The 21,135-nt window shown below is 42.2% G+C and overlaps 1 protein-coding gene across 3 annotated transcripts in view; it reads left to right on the top strand.

The window, feature by feature from the left end:
- The window catches only part of LOC126418472 (mitogen-activated protein kinase-binding protein 1), a 912,885-nt gene that overhangs the window by 745,040 nt on the left and 146,710 nt on the right, over positions 1-21,135 (top strand). For all 3 annotated transcript variants that reach the window (XM_050085246.1, XM_050085245.1, XM_050085247.1), the window contains exon 3: positions 15,693-15,784. In XM_050085246.1, coding sequence (XP_049941203.1) covers positions 15,693-15,784 — 92 coding nt within the window. The remainder of the gene's footprint in view (positions 1-15,692; positions 15,785-21,135) is intronic.

The following is a 21,135-nucleotide window of genomic DNA, read 5'->3' as shown; positions in this document are numbered from 1 at the left end:
GGCGTCTCGCATTAAAACATACGCGTTTTTCGTTCCGGCAGGACCTCCTTATGGAATTTCAATCACCAACTTCGTCCTGCGCCGGCAGCGGTGGCCATGCGGTTCTAGGCGCTGTAGTCCGGAACCGCGCGACTGCTACGGTCGCAGGTTCGAATCCTGCCTCGGGCATGGATGTGTGTGATGTCCTTAGGTTGGTTAGGTTTAAGTAGTTCTAAGTTCTAGGGGACTGATGACCTCAGATGCTAAGTCCCATAGCGCTCAGAGCCATTTGAACCATTTGAACTTCGTCCTGCGAAAGCGAAAACATTTTTGTTGGCGCCCATCTACATTAGTAGAAATCATTAATAAAACAGGAGAAATCAGAGCTCGCACAGAAGGATTTTAGCGTCCATTTTTCCCGCGCACCGTTAGAGAATGGAACAAAAATGGAAAAAATTCAGAAACATCGTCCAGTACGCCTTAGATAAGTTCGTACCGACTAAGGTCCAAAGCGAGGGGAAAGATCCACCGTGGTATAACAATCATGTACGAAAGGTACTACGGAAACAAAGAAAGCTTCATCATAGGTTTAAGAGTAGTCGAATCATAGCTGATAAGGAAAAGCTGAACGAAGCGAAAAAGAGCGTAAAGAGAGCAATGAGAGAAGCATTCAACGAATTCGAACATAAAACATTGGCAAACAATCTAAACAAGAACCCTAAAAAGTTTTGGTCATATGTAAAATCGGTAAGCGGATCTAAATCCCCTATTCAGTCACTCGTTGACCACGATGGCACCGAAACAGAGGACGACCGAAGAAAGGCAGAAATACTGAATTCAGTGTTCCGAAACTGTTTCACTGCGGAAAATCGTAACACGGTCCCTGACTTCAGCCGTCGCACGGACGCCAAAATGGAAAATATTGAAATAAACGATATCGGAATTGAAAAACAACTGCTATCACTTAGTAGCGGAAAAGCATCCGGACCAGACGAGATACCCTTAAGATTCTACAGTGATTATGCTAAAGAACTTGCCCCCTTTCTATCAGCAATTTATCGTAGATCGCTGGAAGAACGTGAAGTACCTAGCGACTGGAAGAAAGCGCAGGTCGTTCCCATTTTCAAGAAGGGTCATAAATCAGATGCGAATAATTATAGGCCTATTTCGCTTACGTCAATCTGTTGTAGAATAATGGAACATGTTTTGTGTTCTCGTATTATGACGTTCTTAGATAATACAAATCTCCTTCATCATAACCAACATGGATTCCGCAAACAGAGATCATGTGAAACTCAGCTCGCCCTATTTTCCCAAGAAATTCACAGTGCCGTAGACACTGGCGAGCAGATTGATGCCGTATTCCTGGACTTCAGGAAGGCATTTGATACGGTTCCGCACTTACGTTTAGTGAAAAAAATACGAGCTTACGGAATATCGGACCAGGTTTGTGATTGGATTCAGGATTTCCTAGAAGAAAGAACACAACATGTCATTCTTAACGGTTCAAAATCTGCAGATGTAGAGGTAATTTCGGGAGTACCGCAGGGAAGCGTGATAGGACCTTTATTGTTTACAATATACATAAATGACTTAGTTGACAACATCGGTAGCTCCGTGAGGCTATTTGCAGATGACACGGTTGTCTACAAGAAAGTAGCAACATCAGAAGACTCGTACGTACTCCAGGAGGACCTGCAGAGGATTAATGCATGGTGCGACAGCTGGCAGCTTTCCCTAAACGTAGATAAATGTAATATAATGCGCATACATAGGGGCAGAAATCCATTCCAGTACGACTATGCCATAGGTGGTAAATCATTGGAAGCGGTAACGACCGTAAAATACTTAGGAGTTACTATCCGGAGCGATCTGAAGTGGAATGATCACATAAAACAAATAGTGGGAAAAGCAGGCGCCAGGTTGAGATTCATAGGAAGAATTCTAAGAAAATGTGACTCATCGACGAAAGAAGTAGCTTACAAAACGCTTGTTCGTCCGATTCTTGAGTATTGCTCATCAGTATGGGACCCTTACCAGGTTGGATTAATAGAAGAGATAGACATGATCCAGCGAAAAGCAGCGCGATTCGTCATGGGGACATTTAGTCAGCGCGAGAGCGTTACGGAGATGCTGAACAAGCTCCAGTGGCGGACACTTCAAGAAAGGCGTTACGCAATACGGAGAGGTTTATTATCGAAATTACGAGAGAGCACATTCCGGGAAGAGATGGGCAACATATTACTACCGCCCACATATATCTCGCGTAATGATCACAACGAAAAGATCCGAGAAATTAGAGCAAATACGGAGACTTACAAGCAGTCGTTCTTCCCACGCACAATTCGTGAATGGAACAGGGAAGGGGGGATCAGATAGTGGTACAATAAGTACCCTCCGCCACACACCGTAAGGTGGCTCGCGGAGTATAGATGTAGATGCAGATGTAAACTAAGCTCCGCCCGAACAGGCCATGAAGCCGCAACGGTACCGACCGGTCACTATGTCATCCTCTGACGTCACTTGATGCGGATATGGAGAGGCATGTGATCAGCACACTGCTGTCCTGGGCGTATGTCAGTTTACGAGACCGGAGTCGCTAATTCTCAATGAAGTAGCTCCCCAGTTTGCCACGCAAGGGCTGAGTGCACCCTGCTTGCCAACAGCGCTCAGCAGACGAGATGGTCACCTATCCTAGACCTAGCCCAGCCTGACATCGCTTAACTTCGATGATCTGACGGGAACAGGTGTTACCACTGCGGTAAAGTCTTTTGCTTCGAGAGTGGAACGGTAGGGAATAGCTTGAAGGTGGTTCGATGAATCCTCTGCCCGGCACTTAACTGCGAATTGCAAAGTAATCATGTAGATGCACATCTCATCTGATTCTTATCTTAGAGACTGAAAGCAAGTCTCAGAAACTGTTTTCACTACTTGAATGTGACTTAGCAATTTGGAAAATATTAGCACAACGTTGTAGACATTTCCTTGAACCGTCAATTTACTGTTAGCTTCTTAGAGAAAGTACTTCTTTGTGTAGTCGTTAATAAGTAAATGTAACCGGAACCATTGTTTTGGTATATACAACTAATTTTTGTCAATATTGAACAATAAAGATTTATAGGTGTCCCAGGAGGTAGCAAAAAAGATTACATATCTTATTTCTTCAAGTACGAGATATTCTTGTGCTAACTGACTAACATCTGCGAGTTTTTCATTACTTCTAGAATTGTGGCGTATTTTCTAGATAACGGAAATAAGGCATGTCACCATACAAGTTACGTTAACACTCTCCAAAGACGATGATATTATTTGAAGCTTGCTGCTATTGCTGCTTGCTTTTTGTATTTAAAGCACACTATGTTCACCATGATCAACTATAATCGAAACTCGGCTTTGACCAATGACGTCATAGGTTACTCATAGATATTAATGTTTTTACTTTCGAGCCATAGATAGTAAATCTGTTGTCTGCTTTGGATATTGATATATTAAGTGATTATTGTAGGAGACTATGGTGTAGCGATGCGTACACAGTGTGACATGTGGAAGTTTGGATCGGTTAGAGAGGCGTACCGGGGTAGCCTAATTCTTAAGGCGACCGTTTGCGATTGCGGGAAATCAGTGATCGAGTCCCGGTCCAGCACAAATTTTCAAGTGCCACCAATAGGTAGTACATCTATACCTAACACAGCTGATGCAAAGATATTCACAGTTAGCGAATGTATTTCGAATTAGTTAGGAATGCCCTTAAAGTACTTGCAGCGAACAAAACCCAATGATGGTTACTTACTAGCAACACGTCACGTGAGATGTGGAGAATGACGTTACTTGCAGTAATGCTACCTGTCGTCAGGTTTTTGAAGCAAATACCCACGACTAATCACTGTTCCGTAACAAATTTCACCACAGAAAAGTTCGTATTGACTTCATTACTTATCAACAAACAGTTTTGCAATGTCATTGTTGCGATAGTGAAAAACACCGTAAATATTTTCAAACACACAACAAGGTATAAAAGTCGCTTTAGTCAAAATAGAATATGCACTGTACTTTGTCAGTTATTTGAAATTACTGTCACTTTCCACTGTAGTTATTGATTAGATGCAGTAGAAGCATTACAATGCGCAAAGTACATTCAAGATTACTGCATCTGGTATCTTGCACTGACTGCTTTAAATTAACTGTAAATGTAATTAATTTTCTTTTCAGTGGATTACCTTTTCGTTCAGTTATGACTTCTTCGGTAATAATGATTAAAGGATAGGAGCAACTGGAAGAACCCTATAATATTCGAAGTGTTGAAATTACTATGTTGGTAAGCTGTGTTCTTAATAAAAGATGACTAGCTTTATCTTACTTTGTGGTGAGTTGCCGATGGTGCGATATAATGCATTTTGTAACAACAAGGATTGGCCATGGACCCTTCTTAAACAAGGAGAAACTTTTAATAATTTTACTCTTCCTTAGGTACCAATTCTTCTAATATGCTTTGTGTGCTCGCTCTGTCGTTCAGTGTTTTGCCATACTTGTAACACCATTTTGGGGACATTCTCCTTTACGCCCCTGAGCACCATCACTTTGCGCGCCCATACTTCACCAGAGGAGACAAGCATTTCTCTCTCTCTCTCTCTCTCTCTCTCTCTCTCTCTCTCTGCTACTCACCTTGCACACGAGATTGCTTAGCGATTTTGTCACTATTTAAACAGATTCTCTGGATTCTATACAGTACGAACTTCCTGCCCCTGATTTCGTCAGTTTCTACTGCTAAGCTTTTTACAGTATTATTTTTCAGTAGTTCTTTCGTAAGCATATTACAGTTTTTAAATAGTGAATACTGACAAAATTAATAAAGTACATACATATACAAGAAATTACTTTAAAATTACAGAATTAATTGACTGAAAAATTATGAAACACTGTCATGTTTTGTTATAATTTTGTAGCCTATCTGCAATGTTATTGAATCTGTTCATTGAGTAAGCTGTAAAGGAAACCAAGGAGAAATAAAAACGTCACGGTTTGCCAATGAAGTTGAAATTCTGTCAGACACAGCCTAGGACATGGAGGAGCAGTTCAATGGAACGCATAGTGTTTTGAAAGAGGTTATAAGACGATACCAACAAAAGCAAAAAAAACATAGTGGAATGTAGTTGAATTAAATCAGGCGATAGTGAGGGAATTAGATTAGGAAATAAGATACCAAAAGTAGTAGATAAGCTTTGCTATTTGGGTAGCAATATCACTGATGATGGAGGAAGCAGAGAAGATATAACATGCCGATTGTCAATAATAAGGAAATATGACACGACACATTCTGGCGCACCAAGGAATCATTAACATGGTCATGGTGGGAAGTATGTGGGGTAAAAATTGAAGATGGAGACCAATGCATGAATGCAGTGAGCAGGTCCGAATGGATGTAGATTGCAGTAGTTATACAAAGATGAAGAGACTTGCACCGGATAGACTAGCGTGGAGAGCTGCATCAAACCAGTCTTCGGACTGCAGAAGAAGAAGAAGAAGAAGAAGAAGCTAACGACGATGCCGACGACAGAGTTCGTTCCTAACTACTGGACCCGTTTGGAGGCGGTTCTTCTCTGCTCGAATTTCCTCCTGGATTTCGTGAGCACAGACCATTCGTCAGATGAGTTTTCATTGTTGTAACCCGTACTACTGTTCACTGCAGCATTTGAAATGACGCTGCTTCTCGTACTTTGCGGATACAGTGCTTAGTGGTGACGTCGCCTCTGGGTGTGGAGCAGCCCTGCATGTTTTGTGAAAGATACTTGGCTGGACAGGAAGGATCACGTTCCAGTCCTGCGGACCGGTCGGTCACGGCGGCGGCGCTAGAAGCAGAGTCAGAGGCTGTTCCCGTCGGCGGAGTTGCGCAACGGCGTGGCAGGTGTCGGAGAGAAAGTTGCACGCGCGAACTCGCCCGAGACTTTTCGCCTCTCACGGGACGGGGGAACGCCGGCACGTGGGAGCTCACACGTCGCCTCGCGGTCCACCTCTCCCCGTCTTTCATCAGTACCTCCTCCTTCTTCGCCAGTTCTTTCTGCCATCTCACCGTTTACCCTTCGTCATCCTCGATTAGACGTTGGTCTCGTGTGGTGATCTCAATGAACCACACTAGCCCGTGGTGCGCTTACAAACTGGCTGACTCCACATATACACTAGTATTCTCCAATTCACACTTAAATGCGTGGCAGAGGGTTCATTGAACCACATTCATATCATTGTTTCTAACACTGGACCTTCGAACAGCGCGTGGGAAAATTGAGCACTTAAATCTTTCCGTACAAGCTCTGATTTCTCTTATTCTAATACGATGATAATTTCTCATCATGTAGGTTGGCCTCAATAAAATATTTTGGCATTCAGAGGAGAAAGCTGTTAATTCAAATTTCGTGCGAAGATCTCGCTGCAATGAAAAACGGCTGTATTCTAATGATAATGTGAAGCATCCGATAACACCAGCAGTTGGATACAAGCAGCCGGTAAAGTAGTGTTTATCACACATACTGTTTTTTCTCTTAACAACCTCAGTATTTCATTCTCGTAGTATTGCCGGTACTATTTTGTCCCTGTTCGTAAAGTCCCTCTTGCCTAGCAAGATTTCGCATGCTACTATCGTTTCTTAATACATTGTTCCGCGATGAGACTGATTTACTAAAGCTCCATAGACCGACGTATGGAACAATAGGCAATCCATTTTATTTTTCATATTTGTCGACACTTTATTGTGGTGCTGCTGTGTCGCACTGTTTCTTTTTACCTACTGTGTGGCGTCCGCGTCGCTGTGTCGTGACCTGTTGCGGCTTTCACATTTTGGACTCTTTCAAACTTAATACGTAACGCATTTTTATATATTGCACTTTTATTCAGCCTTGGTTCTCGTGATGGAGGCAGTTCGGTATCGACGAACAATCACAAGATACGTAATCGTCGTCATTACATTATCAGAATGACAAATATTCTGCGCTTGACTACTTGCACACTTGTTACAGACCGAGCGGAGTAAAGCTGAACAATTCAGTTAATACTTCCGCTATTAGAAGGGACCCAAGTCGCATTGAGTCCTATGTCCAATATCTCTGGAGGTCACCTGCCCACTGCGTTAAAACTGATATCGTCATCACGTGGAATTGAACTTAGTGCATCTTCGTAAACTGTCGTGAGTGATGAGCTTCACAATATAGTCTCCACTCACTGTTACTAAACTGCATGTATTGTGGAGTTGGGTGTTGTGTGATGTCCTTAGGTTAGTTAGGTTTAAGTAGTTCTAAGTTCTAGGGGACTGATGGCCATAGATGTTAAGTCCCATAGTGCTCAGAGCTATTTATTGTGGGGTTGGGTTGTTTGGGGGAGGAGAGCAAACAGCGAGGTCATCGGCCTCATCGGATTAGGGAAGGACGGGGAAGGAAGTCGACCGTGCCCTTTCAAAGGAACCATCCCGGCATTTGCCTGGAGCGATTTAGGGAAATCACGGAAACTTAAATCAGGATGGCCGGACGCGGGATTGAACCGCTGTCCTCCCGAATGCGAGTCTAGTATGCTAACCACTGCGCCACCTCGCTCAGTCATGTATTATGGACTTACATGTCACTGCGGCGTGTGTCTACGATTACTGGGACTTTCACCGAGATTTGCGTTCTAAATTGTTAATGTTTTTAAATATGATTATAACGTCATCCGCTGTCCGAAGGTCGAGTCTACTGCTTATGTTACGGTCAGAGCTTGCTCCCACCAGCGACATTTAAATGACTCGTTCGCTTGTGCTGAAGTGCAATAACTTTTGCTATAATTCTTCGGCGATGTTCTCCTTGCCCTATCCGTCTTATGCTGCCCAGTTTCTGAAAATATCTGTAAACTTATACGGAAATATGGCATTCAGAGGTTTGGTGCAAACGTGTAGGTTCTGGGACATCGCAGTTAAAGAGTCTTATCGAAATGAAGATGCTAGAATACTTAACAAACCATGACGGGGGTTTCAGTTTAGACACGTCTTGAGTTCTGGTACTGAATTCGTTTAGATCTCACCAGCCGTTTCATTCACTGAACCTGGAAAACGCCGAGAGAATATAAGTTTCACGAAAGAACAGCGTGGGCACTGAAAAACAAGTGAGCATCAAATGGCGTAGCTCCGGGAATCTAATCCTGCTAAAAATAGTGGTGCGACACCAACAATAATTCATTGCGCTTGGAGTCCATGCAGTGAATATGCACACAGTAGCACAGCTCGTACGTAGCTCCTGAAGATGATTACTGGTTCGGCTGTCAAAACATAGTGCATAGAAGGGAATCGACAACTTGGAAATACACCGTAGAAACACACAATCAATCCTAGAAAGAGACACTGCGTATATTTCACCCCAGCCATATTTCTTCTCTTAAATACTCACTTCCTTTTTCCTTTGGAAAATATTGGTAAGCATGTAAATTAGGTTGGTAGTATTGCCTAAGCAGCGAGTGTGTTGTCTTGTCAGTTCTGCTCTGACCCAGCAATATTATTGCTCGGTAGTTGGTGTGGAGATCGTTGCACCCATTGCGTCTTCCGTTTATCAAGTGTGCCTTGCGACGTGGCAGGATGACCGGCAAAGGAAGCAGATGGAATGCGAAGGAGATGCAACATCTGCTACATGACCCAGTGACAGTAAAGCAAAGATTTGCTGTTAATGCCAGAGAATCATGTGCGATGAACATAGAGCACAGGTACGCTATGAGTGCGCCGAGTGAAAAACAATTGTAAGAAACCGTGTCACTAGGACAAAAATATGTAACATCTTTGTGCTATCAGCAAATTTAACATGTATTATGGACAATGGCATTGTTGTTATCGCCATATTGAGTTACAATGGTTCTCTATCGTAGATTTCGTGCTGCATACATAATAACTTGAAAATTGTTCCTTATTAAAATAATACAAACGAAAAATTTTATTTTCATGTTAAAAATATCATAAATTATTTTAACATTCAGTAAAGTGTAGCTGAATTGCAAGAGGGCAACTTATAGTACATAAAAAAAGAAAGACGATTCGTACGACATTGGACTTTTTACTACCCCAATGTGTCTTTTACATTGTCGTTTAACAAGTGTGTAACATCAGAGTTAAACAATCACGCCGACAAAATCTGAGAGATCACAAAATGTTAATTAATAAGTTAACTGTGGGATGAAAGACATTTTTAAAAGCTTAATTGTCATGACCCTCACACTGAATTTAGCTGTTACATTATATTGTTTCTTTTCACTGACAGTTGACATTCACCACACAACCTTTCCACAGTGGCAGTCTACGGTATCGGCTCGCCAAATATACTCCCGTTGAGAACCTCGCGTTGGTGTCAAAGCACGAGCGTGGGCGAGGACGTGTCCTCCTGCATCCCGCCGCAGAGGTCGCGGGGTCGTGTGAATGTTTCATCTGCCCCCGCCGAAATGTGAACATCGATCCCAAACCATCCAGTGACTAGCGAGCAAGCCATCGATGGTCGCTTTTGGTTCCTATCTCGCAGGTGATATATGAGCAGTGCTCTCCAACGATCATGCTGTTACAGACTTCCGGCGTAAGATCTTTCCGACGCTGTGACTTCTAATACTGTGTAGCTCAGCGTGTTGTTGCCTCTGTAGGAAGACGGTTAACGCTTTCGAGATGGTGCCTGAGGCTCACTCGTGCACGTTCGTTCACACAATCATTCGGACTTCATTCTCACCAGCAACGTCTGAATAATCATCGTCAAGAACCGTAGAAATTATTTCAGATTCGTAATTTTTCTTCCGTTTGATGAGAAGAAGCAGGAGGAACATAACAGAGAAAAATAGTAGCTGTTTCAAAGGTGTGATGGAGCTGTGCTTCTGAAAACATTTGATAGAATACACCTTGCTTTCGTGAATCATGCCTTGCAGTATCAAATATCAAATTCTAAACTGTTCTTGTTGTGTTACCTGAGTTGTGGTCGCGGCTTCTTAGCTATCTACTACGAACCACATCCAAATGACCTATCCACACTTAATGTCAGCCAATAGTTCTTGATGACTTTGGCTTTGTACGGCAGGAATACATTTCTTTTGCATTCATGTCACTATACGGACGGATGTGTAGACTTTGCTTATTGCTAAATTGGTGGTGACACTGCCAATGATTTCCAACAAATTTTAAGCGTAATTTCAAACCTTTTCTAAACTTTTCTCGCTTACATACTTACGGTCATATATTTAACACATTAAGTCATTTGCAAAGTAATCAGACGTTTGAAGCTCTTGTACAAGGGCCAGTCAAATGAAAATGAGACACATTAAAAAAAAGTTAGTTTATTATTTTAAAAATAACTGTCATTGTTAACACATTTACCCCAAGAGACAAGACCATCAATGCCTTCGTGGAAAATGTTTACAGTTTTCTACGGAACCACGTTGTAACCACGCGTGCACATCTTCGCCCAAAGCAAATCGACGGCGCAGAATGTCTTTCTTCAGGGCTCCAAAAATAGGAAGTCACATGGGGAGAGATCGGGACTATATGGAGGATGTGTAAGGGCTTCCCGGCGAAACTTCCACGGCAACATGTGGGCCCGCATGCTCCACATAGTCTCGATCTCTCCCCGTGCGATTTCAGCATTTTCGGACCCCTGAAGAAAGACAGTAGTAACCGCCGATTTGCTTCGGATGAAGTGGTACACGCTCCATGACCTTCCCTTTTCTTCCAGTTTTTAGTTTTGGTCTCACCTTTTATGCCTTTACTGTGTGTGTTTAATGTTCACTATTTTATAATTTGACTCCCCTGACTGGAACCGTCCACTTTTAGCGAACCCTCTTTCTTCTGTGACTAACTTCGGAATCGCGGGACTGATGACCTCGCCGTTTGGTCCCATAACTCCTCTCCATCAATCAATCAAGAGGTACACACGTGGGTACAATCGTGGTTCCGTGGGCCACCGTAAACATTTTTCCATGATGGGATTGTCCGTCTTATCTCACTGTGGGATATATGTATTAACACTTAAGCGATTACTTTTGAAATGTTAAAGCCGCCCGGTGTGGCCGAGCGGCTCTAGGCGCTTCAGTCTGGAATCGCGCGACCGCTACGGTTGCAGGTTCGAATCCTGCCTAGGGCATGGATGTGTGTGATGTCCTTATGGTAGTTAGGTTTAAGTAGTTCTAAGTTCTAGGGGACCTCAGCTGTTAAGTCCCATAGTGCTCAGAGCCATTTGAACCATTTTTTGAAATGTTAAACAGCTTACAAACTTTTTCCACATGTGCCATGTGACTCGTTTTTATTTGACTGCCCCGTACACATGGATATCCTTTACGTAACAGAACCGGGGTGGGAGGTTTACAGGTCTTTTTTAAAAGTTAGGGCTTGGTCCTACCTTTCATAACAAACTGTCAAATATGTAAATAATAAAGTCGTATGCCATGAGTGGGTGGGAGACTCGGACGGGCAATGTGTAATATGTATAATATTGTAATACCACCCTAAGTAAAATGGCTTTAAATTTCTATTGCTTCACACTCCACCTGTTGGCATAACAGTGAGGCAGTTTCGGGGGAGGGGTTGGGGGAGGGGGACTGTGTGTGGAGGTTTTCTTTACGTACAGAAACGGTAATTTACAGGTGACAAATCCTCGCCACCTCGATCTGACAGCTGACGGAAGATCGATTCGTTGAAACAAACGTGGCTGTGTCTGTGCTTTGGGAAGCTTTGCTCGGTCAGATCCCACGGCCGGCTGCGGCCCCTGGCAGTCGCGGGCCTCGCCAGTGTCCGTTTTCAAGGAGAACTGCTTCAGTCTGCGACGCGGGGCGCCTTCCACTTCTTCTGAAGCGGAACTCGGCCGCACCGACACAGTCCAGCAGCGGCTGCTGCGCGACTCTGGGAACAAGGGGCTTCTGCTTCTGTGGCCGACGGCAGCTTTGTTTAGAATGAGGGGCAGGGGCTGCGTGCAGACTGAAGTAAAGATCCGAGAAGAGTGAAACAAAAGCTTTTCTTTCGGACTTACCGTTGCTCCCGTCTCTGTTTTCCGCACGAAGTGTTGCAGTTCTCTGGGCCTAAATCGCAGCATTTTCGTTTTCTGCAACTGAGTCCAAAATGGGCGTCTCTATTCCAAAACTAGCCCAGTGATAAAATTAGCGCTGTCACGAAAAACACCAAGCGATTTTTTGAAAAAAAGTGCACTTTTAGTGGTGATGAAATTTCAATAGCTCACCACGTATCGGAGATAGTCAACGTATTTTGGGACAATACTCAGTGCCAGAGGATAAATTCATAATTTCGTCCTCGTGTTGAATAACAATGTCAACTATTGTTTTGACCGGAAAATGAGTAGTCCTCGCTGGAAACTATCGTCAAGGACATTATTGAGACGAAGCCGCGCTGTTCGCCTTACTGACGGCGAAAAATGCAGTCGCGATAACTTCGTTTATTGGACACCGCATTCACTTGTTTCCAGACTTGCAGATTCCATTTAACGAAGACGGGAAGGTTCAAGAAACGTTGAAGTGAGCAATCTGTATGCTTCTACATCAATTGTAATTACAGAGGTTATTCAGACTCAATAATTTTTGCAATTCAGTGGGGATTATGTGGAAAGTAGGCTAAATAGTCATACGTCCAGTCATATTGTTTCAGTATCTTATTGAAATACGGTCGGCGTTCTGTAAAAACAAAATATGTCCTCTAGCGGCAAGCACGAAACTAATTCAGCCTAAAAATATTCTCAAAAGCAAGTATTAATATGCTTTAATCTTAGATTTCTCAATTAGCGTGAATTTTTGGATTGTCTTTTGTTTAGTTCAGTCGATCACATATGAATAGCTTGCACAATATACTGAAACGATCTGGAATGAATCACTTCACAGATTTTTAACATAATTAGAATTCAAATACGGCTGCATGCTGACCTGTCAAAGAAGATCGTGTGATTGGGATATTTAGTTTAATAATAGAAATATAAGGAACGATCAAAAATTTACCGTTTGAGGGAGTTGCAGCTTATATGCCGTATACAGTACAAATGGCATGTATTTCTAGCTGAACAGTTATCTTTGTATCTTTATGGGCGTGTTCCAGTATTTACTAACTTGTACAATAGACGTCCCTAACGTGTGATCAGCGAAAACGTAATTGTGGGGAATCGCGGCGGTTACCTTGGAAACCGTTAACATCAAGGGTTGTGGTGCAATGGTAAAAGCATTCTTCCACCACCACCCAACAATATCCTACTCGTATTCACGTATGAGATTCAAAACTCCCTTGCCATCACGATTCAGTCCTTTCGTTGTTCCCGCAGCCGTTTCAGGCGAATTCGGAAGTGTCGCTTTTCAGATAGCTGCGGCCGATTCAACTTCCTCCGCTCTGTCCCAATCGCCTTCGACTATAGATGTTAGTATCAATTGTAACCGATGATTAGAAGCCTGTGCGGAGAAGAAAACTACACCCCTTACCAGCGTGTTCCTTATCCGCTTGCATTCTACCCATATCCGCTGGTATTAAATTATTTGAGTCCGGTTCGGAACATTGGAGCTCAGGCGTTAGGCTTGCGCGCGGTCTGATTTTTCTTCTGTTGAAGTAACAAACATTTCATAGACTAAGAACATAGAAGCCTGTTACGAACACGTTTTAATACAACATAAGTTTGTCATATTCTTGATACATCCTTTAAGTTTCAACTTTTTATCTGATTTTGTGAAATTTTCTGCAGAATTTTTGCTTTACCTTATGAAATCGACGCGTTACTTTGTCAAACGTATGTTAATTCACCGTACTGTTAAACCGTGTTACCGTGTAAAACTCCTCAGTGTAATAATCGCTGAATGGCGTACTTATAAGTATTTTTTAAGCGAAACTGGTAACAACTTTGTTTTTTACCAAATATTTTTTATGTCGTATGTTCGAAGATTTCAAAGGGTGCAGTGTTGCAGACCAGTATGTATGTCACTTTGTGGCATATTTCAGTGGTTACGTAAGGTTACAGGAATCACTCAGGCAACTGCCGGTACTTCGGAAACACGCTGTACCTCTAATTACGCTGATCAGAAAGATAGCAATGTCGCCATCCTTAGCCCTTACAGTTGTCAAAAAAGCACCTACAATCTCCAGTGTACTGCGCATTGAAACTAATACAGAGAGAGGCACTCCGTCCAAAAAAAAGATAGTAGTAGTGACTTAGAACAAGAATAATCATTACTGTCCATGCCATGTAATGCAAAGTTAGTTAGTGAATTAGTTAGTTACATGATCCATTGATCATTTGAAGTGTTCTTTCATCGAAATAATGTGAACCGAGTCAACTTACACGATATGTATATACGGACAGTGTTAACATTAATGAACACTGTCTTTTTATGTGTGTACTCATGCTACTGCACTTAAATACCAATAATGTCTATAAAGAAAACTAGTTTTTAGTAGAAATTAGTCCATGGAATAAAGGGAACTGTCCAGGGAAGATGATTGTTAGGTTAGATTTAAAACTTGCTATGCTGCCTGTCAGACATTTTATGTGGTAAAGGTAAAGTCTGTGTGGTAATGGCCAAGGCCATGTAAATTATTCTTAATTTTTGGCACATGGTTCAGACGTACATAACTGTCGTCCTCTGGTCTGTAACATAATGCATATATATGCTACGTATCTCCAGTCATGATTTACGGCGTAATATTTGAGAACATTTTTTTGTTTGACGTTACAAAAAATGGAAATGGAAACTGTACGTTTGCATACCCCATAAAAATTTTGTTACAAAACTCAAAATGAACACGTTCTGTAACAAAAAATTTTTTGAATGTATGTGAATGCACAGTTTCCATTTCCATTTTGTGTAATGTCAAACAAAAAAAGTACTCCGATATTACGTCAAAATGTTTTGTTACAGACCAGAAGAAGACAGTTATATCTGTCGAAACAGGATGTCAAAAATAAAGTCGAGTTTATGCGATATTGGCTATTGAAAGCTTGTGTGGTTTCTTTTTTATTTTTATTTTTTAATGAAGTAAAACGTAGATAGCTTTCCCGGCGGGGTCAGGGATTTTCTCTGCCTCGTGATGACTGAGTGTTGTGTGATGTCCTTAGGTTAGTTAGGTTTAAGTAGTTCTAAGTTCTAGGGGACTGATGACCATCCCTGTTAAGTCCCATAGTGCTCAGAGCCATTTGAACAATTTCGTAGATAGCTCCTTCTAATTTCTCAACATGAGAAAATGCAAGACATTTTATAGTATTGGACAAATGATTAAAAATTTTCGTTGCTGCATATTAAACTCTTTTCTGAACCACTGACAACTTTACTAATGGGATAATAAAGATCAATTTTTCCCTCGTTTTGTTGATATGGATTTTTATGAAATTGTGATGAGTTACCTATGAAGAATTTCATTAACGAATATATGGATTATGATGGTGCTATTAAAATACTCACTAATAGACCAATATCGTAATACTGACACTATCTTTCACCTTTTAGAACAGTAATTAGTATTAAGAATATCCGCAAATACACCTGCGGATATCCGCGGAGACGTCTGCCAGTGATGCATGTGTTGTTGACTGCAGCTATTGTAGGAGCTTTCCAGTGACGGTTTGATTCTTGTTCGCCATACGGACCACACCGCCTATTTAAGTTAGCGGGCACCCGTGGATCCGTCCGCTCTGCATTACTATGTTGCGTTGAGAAGACAGCCACGGTGTTGCTCTTGCTGACAGCTGTGTTTGCTCTGGTTTCAGGTGAAGCTCGAGCGGGTGCTGGGCCTCACGGTCTCCAGCAATGCCGCCCTGGACTGCGACCCTGACTCGGAGCAGATCGCCTACTCTGCAGGGTGAGTCTCCGTCCTTCCCATTCTCTTCTGTGAGTCTGCGTCGTAATAAAATAAGAGAAATCTGAGCCACGCGTTGTTGTATAGCGGAGCGGTAGAGGAATAGTCTGAAGAACGCTCTGCCAGGCACTTAAGTGTGAACTGCAGAGAAGTTATGTAGATGTGACTGCAGAGAAATACCGGGTGATCAAAAAGTCAGTGTAAATTTGAAAACTTAATAAGCCACGGTATAATGTAGATAGAGAGATAAAAATTGACACACGTGCTTGGAATGACATGGGGTTTTATTAGAACCACCCCATATTGCTAGACGCGTGAAAAATCTCTTGCGCGCGTCGTTTGGTGGTGATCGTGTGCTCAGCCGCCACTTTCGTCATGCTTGTCCTCCCAGGTCCGCAGACCTCAGTCTGTGCGATTATTGGCTTTGGGGTTACCTGAAGTCGCAAGTGTATCGTGATCGACCGACATCTCTAGGGATGCTGAAAGACAACATCCGACGCCAATGCCTCACCATAACTCCGGACATGCTTTACAGTGCTGTTCACAACATTATTCCTCGACTACAGCTATTATTGAGGAATGATGGTGGACATATTGAGCATTTCCTGTAAAGAACATCATCTTTACTTTGTCTTACTTTGTTATGCTAATTATTGCTATTCTGATCAGATGAAGCGCCATCTGTCGGACATTTTTTGAACTTTCGTATTTATTTATTTATTTTGTTCTAATAAAACCCCATGTCATTTCAAGCATGTGTGTCAATTTGTACCTCTCTATCTACATTATTCCGTGATTTATTCAGTTTTCAAATTTATACTGGCGTTTTGATCACCAGGTATAATTCAGTGGGCCTGTCAGTTTGGATTTCACAAATTACGTTAGTGTGCTGAATGTTCGACCACATCAAACTCGAATACAGTTTGTCACGTATTCCTTTTCTGTGTTGGTTTTCGTCTGACACTTTTCCAAGAATTTCTGTTTGTTAATCGGTTTAGTTTTTGAAATTATGAGGCGGGGTACCTGGCAACAGCATCCAATGTGCATACATTCGGAATGGGCTAAAGTGTAGCTCATAAGGATATGAATCACTATCACACTGGCGCTTATTATGGAAAATACGGTCGGATCATGTATCAAGCAGATTTGTGACGAGATTCAAGATTTCCTGATAGGGAGCTTGCAGGATGGAGACTTGTCGTCGGATGTAGGAATAACTTCAGGAGTACCTCAGGGAATCGTTGAGACCCTTGTCAATACTGTATATTAATGACCTAACGGATAATATTGATAATAAACTCAGACTGTTCGCAAGTGAAGTAATCTGTAATGAACTACTGTCTAAAAAACTGCAGAGATATTCAGTCAGATCTGGATAATACAGCAGAGTAGTGCAGAGATTGGCAAATTGCGTTAAAAGTATAGTAGTGTAAAATTATGCGCTACACAAAATGCAAAAACATAATATCCCAAGAGGACATCAGCAGCGAGTCACAATTGGAATCAGTGAACTAACAAAAATACGTGCGAAAAACGGAAACCCCGCAATCAGGCGCTGAAGACCACTCGATAGTCGACAGACTACCATATCATCCTTAGTCGTTCATCATAGGACGCGGTTGGAGGAGCATGGAGGGCGCTGCCGGCTATCGTCGTCTCTACGACCTTGGAGCCGCTACCTCGCAGTCAGGTGGCTCCTCAGTTGGCTTCACGAGGCTGAGTGCTCTCCGGTCCAGTCCTCCTCCGGCAGTACCGAGAATCGAACCCAGGTCCCCGCATAAGGGTCTGTTGCGTTAACCTCACGGATACGAAGTTCGACAAAACAAATACCTGGATGTACCGGTTTGAATAAATAAAAAAAAAATCGGCTGAATAGACAAGTGCTGTATTAGGGATAGTCCTGTTGTAAGAGGTGGTGGTGGTTGTGGTGGTGGTGTGGGGGGGGGGGGGGGCTTCCACCGTCCTTTGCATTGAGTCACACAACGATTTACGTGGACACCTACAGTCAAACGCGGACTCCGAAAAACGGTGAAAATAGGAATTATCTCACATTATCAATCATTGCTGGAGGCGAAAGAACTTCAGGGATACGAAATGAAGTGCTACCATGACGTAGGCTCACTGGTAAGTATAGCGGGTAGTAGACATTGATTCGCTGGTAGCATACTAGGAGAAAGTAATCAGCTTATAACACTACACTCAGTTTACGTTATATTCCAGTTCCCGGTAATTCAGTTAATGTTACCCCATTTTTAGTTTTAATTGACAGTGGTATTGTCTAATGGATTAAGCAATCTGACTATGATTTCCTTTTCGTGATATAGCTTCGTATTAGAAGGACGAAGTGAAACAATGACATGATTCGAACCGATGTTCCTCAGACAATGGTAACTGTATGTAACAGAGGATATAAATTCGGTCGCCAGCCCAAAACGGACAGATAATTTTAGAATAAATTTTAGTGGTTTTCAAACTTTAGTATGAAAACTAAGTTTATAATTATCTCTACTTGCAGACTGCAGGACAAAAATGGAATCAAACGAGAACACACTGGAAGCTTCAATCCTTTACTATCGTCATAAATTTATCTAATGTTAATCATGCGTAAAGCGGTAAACTTACGGGAATCCTGAAGCTGTTATGGTCTCTCACTGTACACAAACACCACGCTATTCTTATATGAAAGTTAACTGGTTATTGAACTATGCAGTAACTGACACATGGGGGTCCTGAATCTTTTATAGTCTACTACACACTCTTTTACAGCCACTTTCACTGTAAACCAACTTGTAGTTTAATAAAATTTCACTTATGACAAACCTGTCCTGTATCTAAAACAAGAAGGAAACCCTTGAACTGCTAAAGCATACAACTTAGTTTGCAAAACACTTTTCAGGAATTAATTTACACATCAAATAAAATATGCTCAGTAGTATTACTTTAAGCAAAATTAAGTAAATATAATTTAACATTAAATGAAGTTATTCAATTTTATTAATACGAGGAAAACTTGTAAATTATGTCTCAGAATATAAAACCTGGTTTACGTAATACTAGCAAATACCTTAGCAAATAAATAACTGTTTGAATATAAACTTTCACTTTTATGATTACTTGGAACTGTTGAGGGAATAGGAATAGGCACCTAACACAGTTAAAGCGATGTATGCCTGGCATACACAGTTCTAAATAATACTTCTAGTTAGTAAACTCCACGAAACATTGTTTCATGCCGTTACCATGGCGCGTTCACATCCTAGGCACCTTTCCTGTCAGCTGCAGTTCCAAACTCCCTAAGCCTAAACTTGTTATATTACATAGTAGTTTCATACATTTAACATACAAAAGAACATAGACTTCATAATCACTTTTAGTAAAAGTAAACAAATATGAAAACACGTAAATGTAAGAAATATACAGGGTGATTCACGAAGATATGCAAATATTTTAACTCGGTAACCAAACATTTGCGGACCTATGTTTATCTGAACATTTTTCTTTCGGTTTACTTGTAGAATAACGAATTAAAATATTTGCGTATATTCGTGAATCACCCTTATATGAAATGTCAGTAATGTTGCGTCGTAGACATACAGTACATGTGTCTCAATCTTACAAAGGAGATATTTAGAATGATTTCTCATTCTGTAACAGAGTGTGCCCTAGTTTGAAATTCGCTGGCAGATTAAATCTTTGTGCTGGTAGTGCAAAACCGCTCTGGAAGGCACAACACTTAAACAGAAGTACACTTTTATCCTTGGGGACCATGATCACCTCTAGATCCAGTTTGCTTTTTCTTGGCACGATAGCCTGTACCAGCAGAACAGTGCAATGTATCACGCAGCTCGCAGGATGAGTTTTACCGTACTTCCCTGACCGCCAGCCCTCGTCCCCCCGTATTTAAAACGAATCGGGAAACTGTATGACCACCTCGACTGATCTGTTCGCGCCAACGATCCTCAACTGAGAAAGCTGGCCACTGCACTGTAATCTGCGTGGGTCCATATCTTTGTCGGTACCTTCCAGAACCTCACTGCCACTCTTCCTGCGCGTCCGCGCTGCAAAAGATGATTATTCAGGCTCTTAACAGCTGTTCACATTAATGTGACTGGGCCGTGTAGAACTAGCAGAGGATACTGAACGTATACAAAGGAGATCAGCAGGAACGGTCAACCTTTTGTTTACCAGTGGCAGAGCGTCTCTGAGATGCTGGACAACTGAACTGGCAGACGACGGAAGATAGACGTAACCTGCCCCGTGAAAGCCTATTTAGAAAGCTTTAGGAACAAGCATTAAGTGAGGAACATAGGAATATACTAAAAGCTCCTAATTGCCACTCCCGTAGGGATCACGAAGACAAGATTAGACTAATTACAGCCCGCACACAGGCGTTCAAGTAGTTCTTCTTCCCGCGCTCCCACGGGAAGAAGCGCCAGTAGTGGGAAGTACACACTGCTACGCACTTCCTTGATAGCAGAGTATGCATGTAGATTGAGTTTAACTCGCACAAACGTTTGCAAGTAATGATTGTTTCTGCCTTGTTGCGCTGAGTAGTCCATCTCAATTTTGTCGACAACGTGATAATAAACTGAAATGGAAACGCAGTGCAAAGTACTAAGGAAGATGCCGATTCCTTAATCGTGGAAACAGTTACCTCCCACGATGCTGAGTCTGATAATGTGGCAATCGTAACAGAGGACATTAGCGTGCTTGTTCTCTTAGCGGGACGAGGAAACAACAACAAACTGGGAAGAGGAAATGAACAGTATGTGGTACCCCAGTAATTCTTTCAATTTCGATCCTGCCTTTGTCATTGGAGCCATGCTTTCACAAGATACGGTGCCACGTCCCCCCCCCCGCCCCCCGTTTTTTTTAGTTTTTTTTTTTTTTTTTTTTTTTACCAAGTAAAAGAGAGATTTCTAAACCTTATGGAGCAACAGCCACACCTCAAAATGCAAGCTGCTGAATTTGTTAAGCCCTCAGTCTCTCAAGACTTAATAGCACAGACAGAAGAACAGCTGATGTTAGCACTGCATGGGAATTCCAACTGTGCGACTTTGGACGAGCTCGGGTACGACCTTTCTGTGAAGTCTGCCCCGGGACAGTCTTTCAAGCATGAAAGGCTACCGCCAACATCGGACGCAGCAAGGTGGCCGTCATTGCGATCCTACCATAAAGTGCAATCTTGACTGGTGAAGAAAACTGAGCCATGTCAGAGGAGCTGGAAGAAAAACTTATCACTCTTGTTTCCCGCGACGATGACGAAAGATGCCGCACCACACACGATCCTGGAGATGGTTTCGTGCGAATGCAAAACAGGATGCACAGCAGTATGTGGATATCACAAGTCTTCA

Source organism: Schistocerca serialis, chromosome 9 (assembly GCF_023864345.2).
Source record: "Schistocerca serialis cubense isolate TAMUIC-IGC-003099 chromosome 9, iqSchSeri2.2, whole genome shotgun sequence".
NCBI lineage: Eukaryota > Metazoa > Arthropoda > Insecta > Orthoptera > Acrididae > Schistocerca > Schistocerca serialis.
This window is presented reverse-complemented; position numbering and strand designations above follow the sequence as displayed.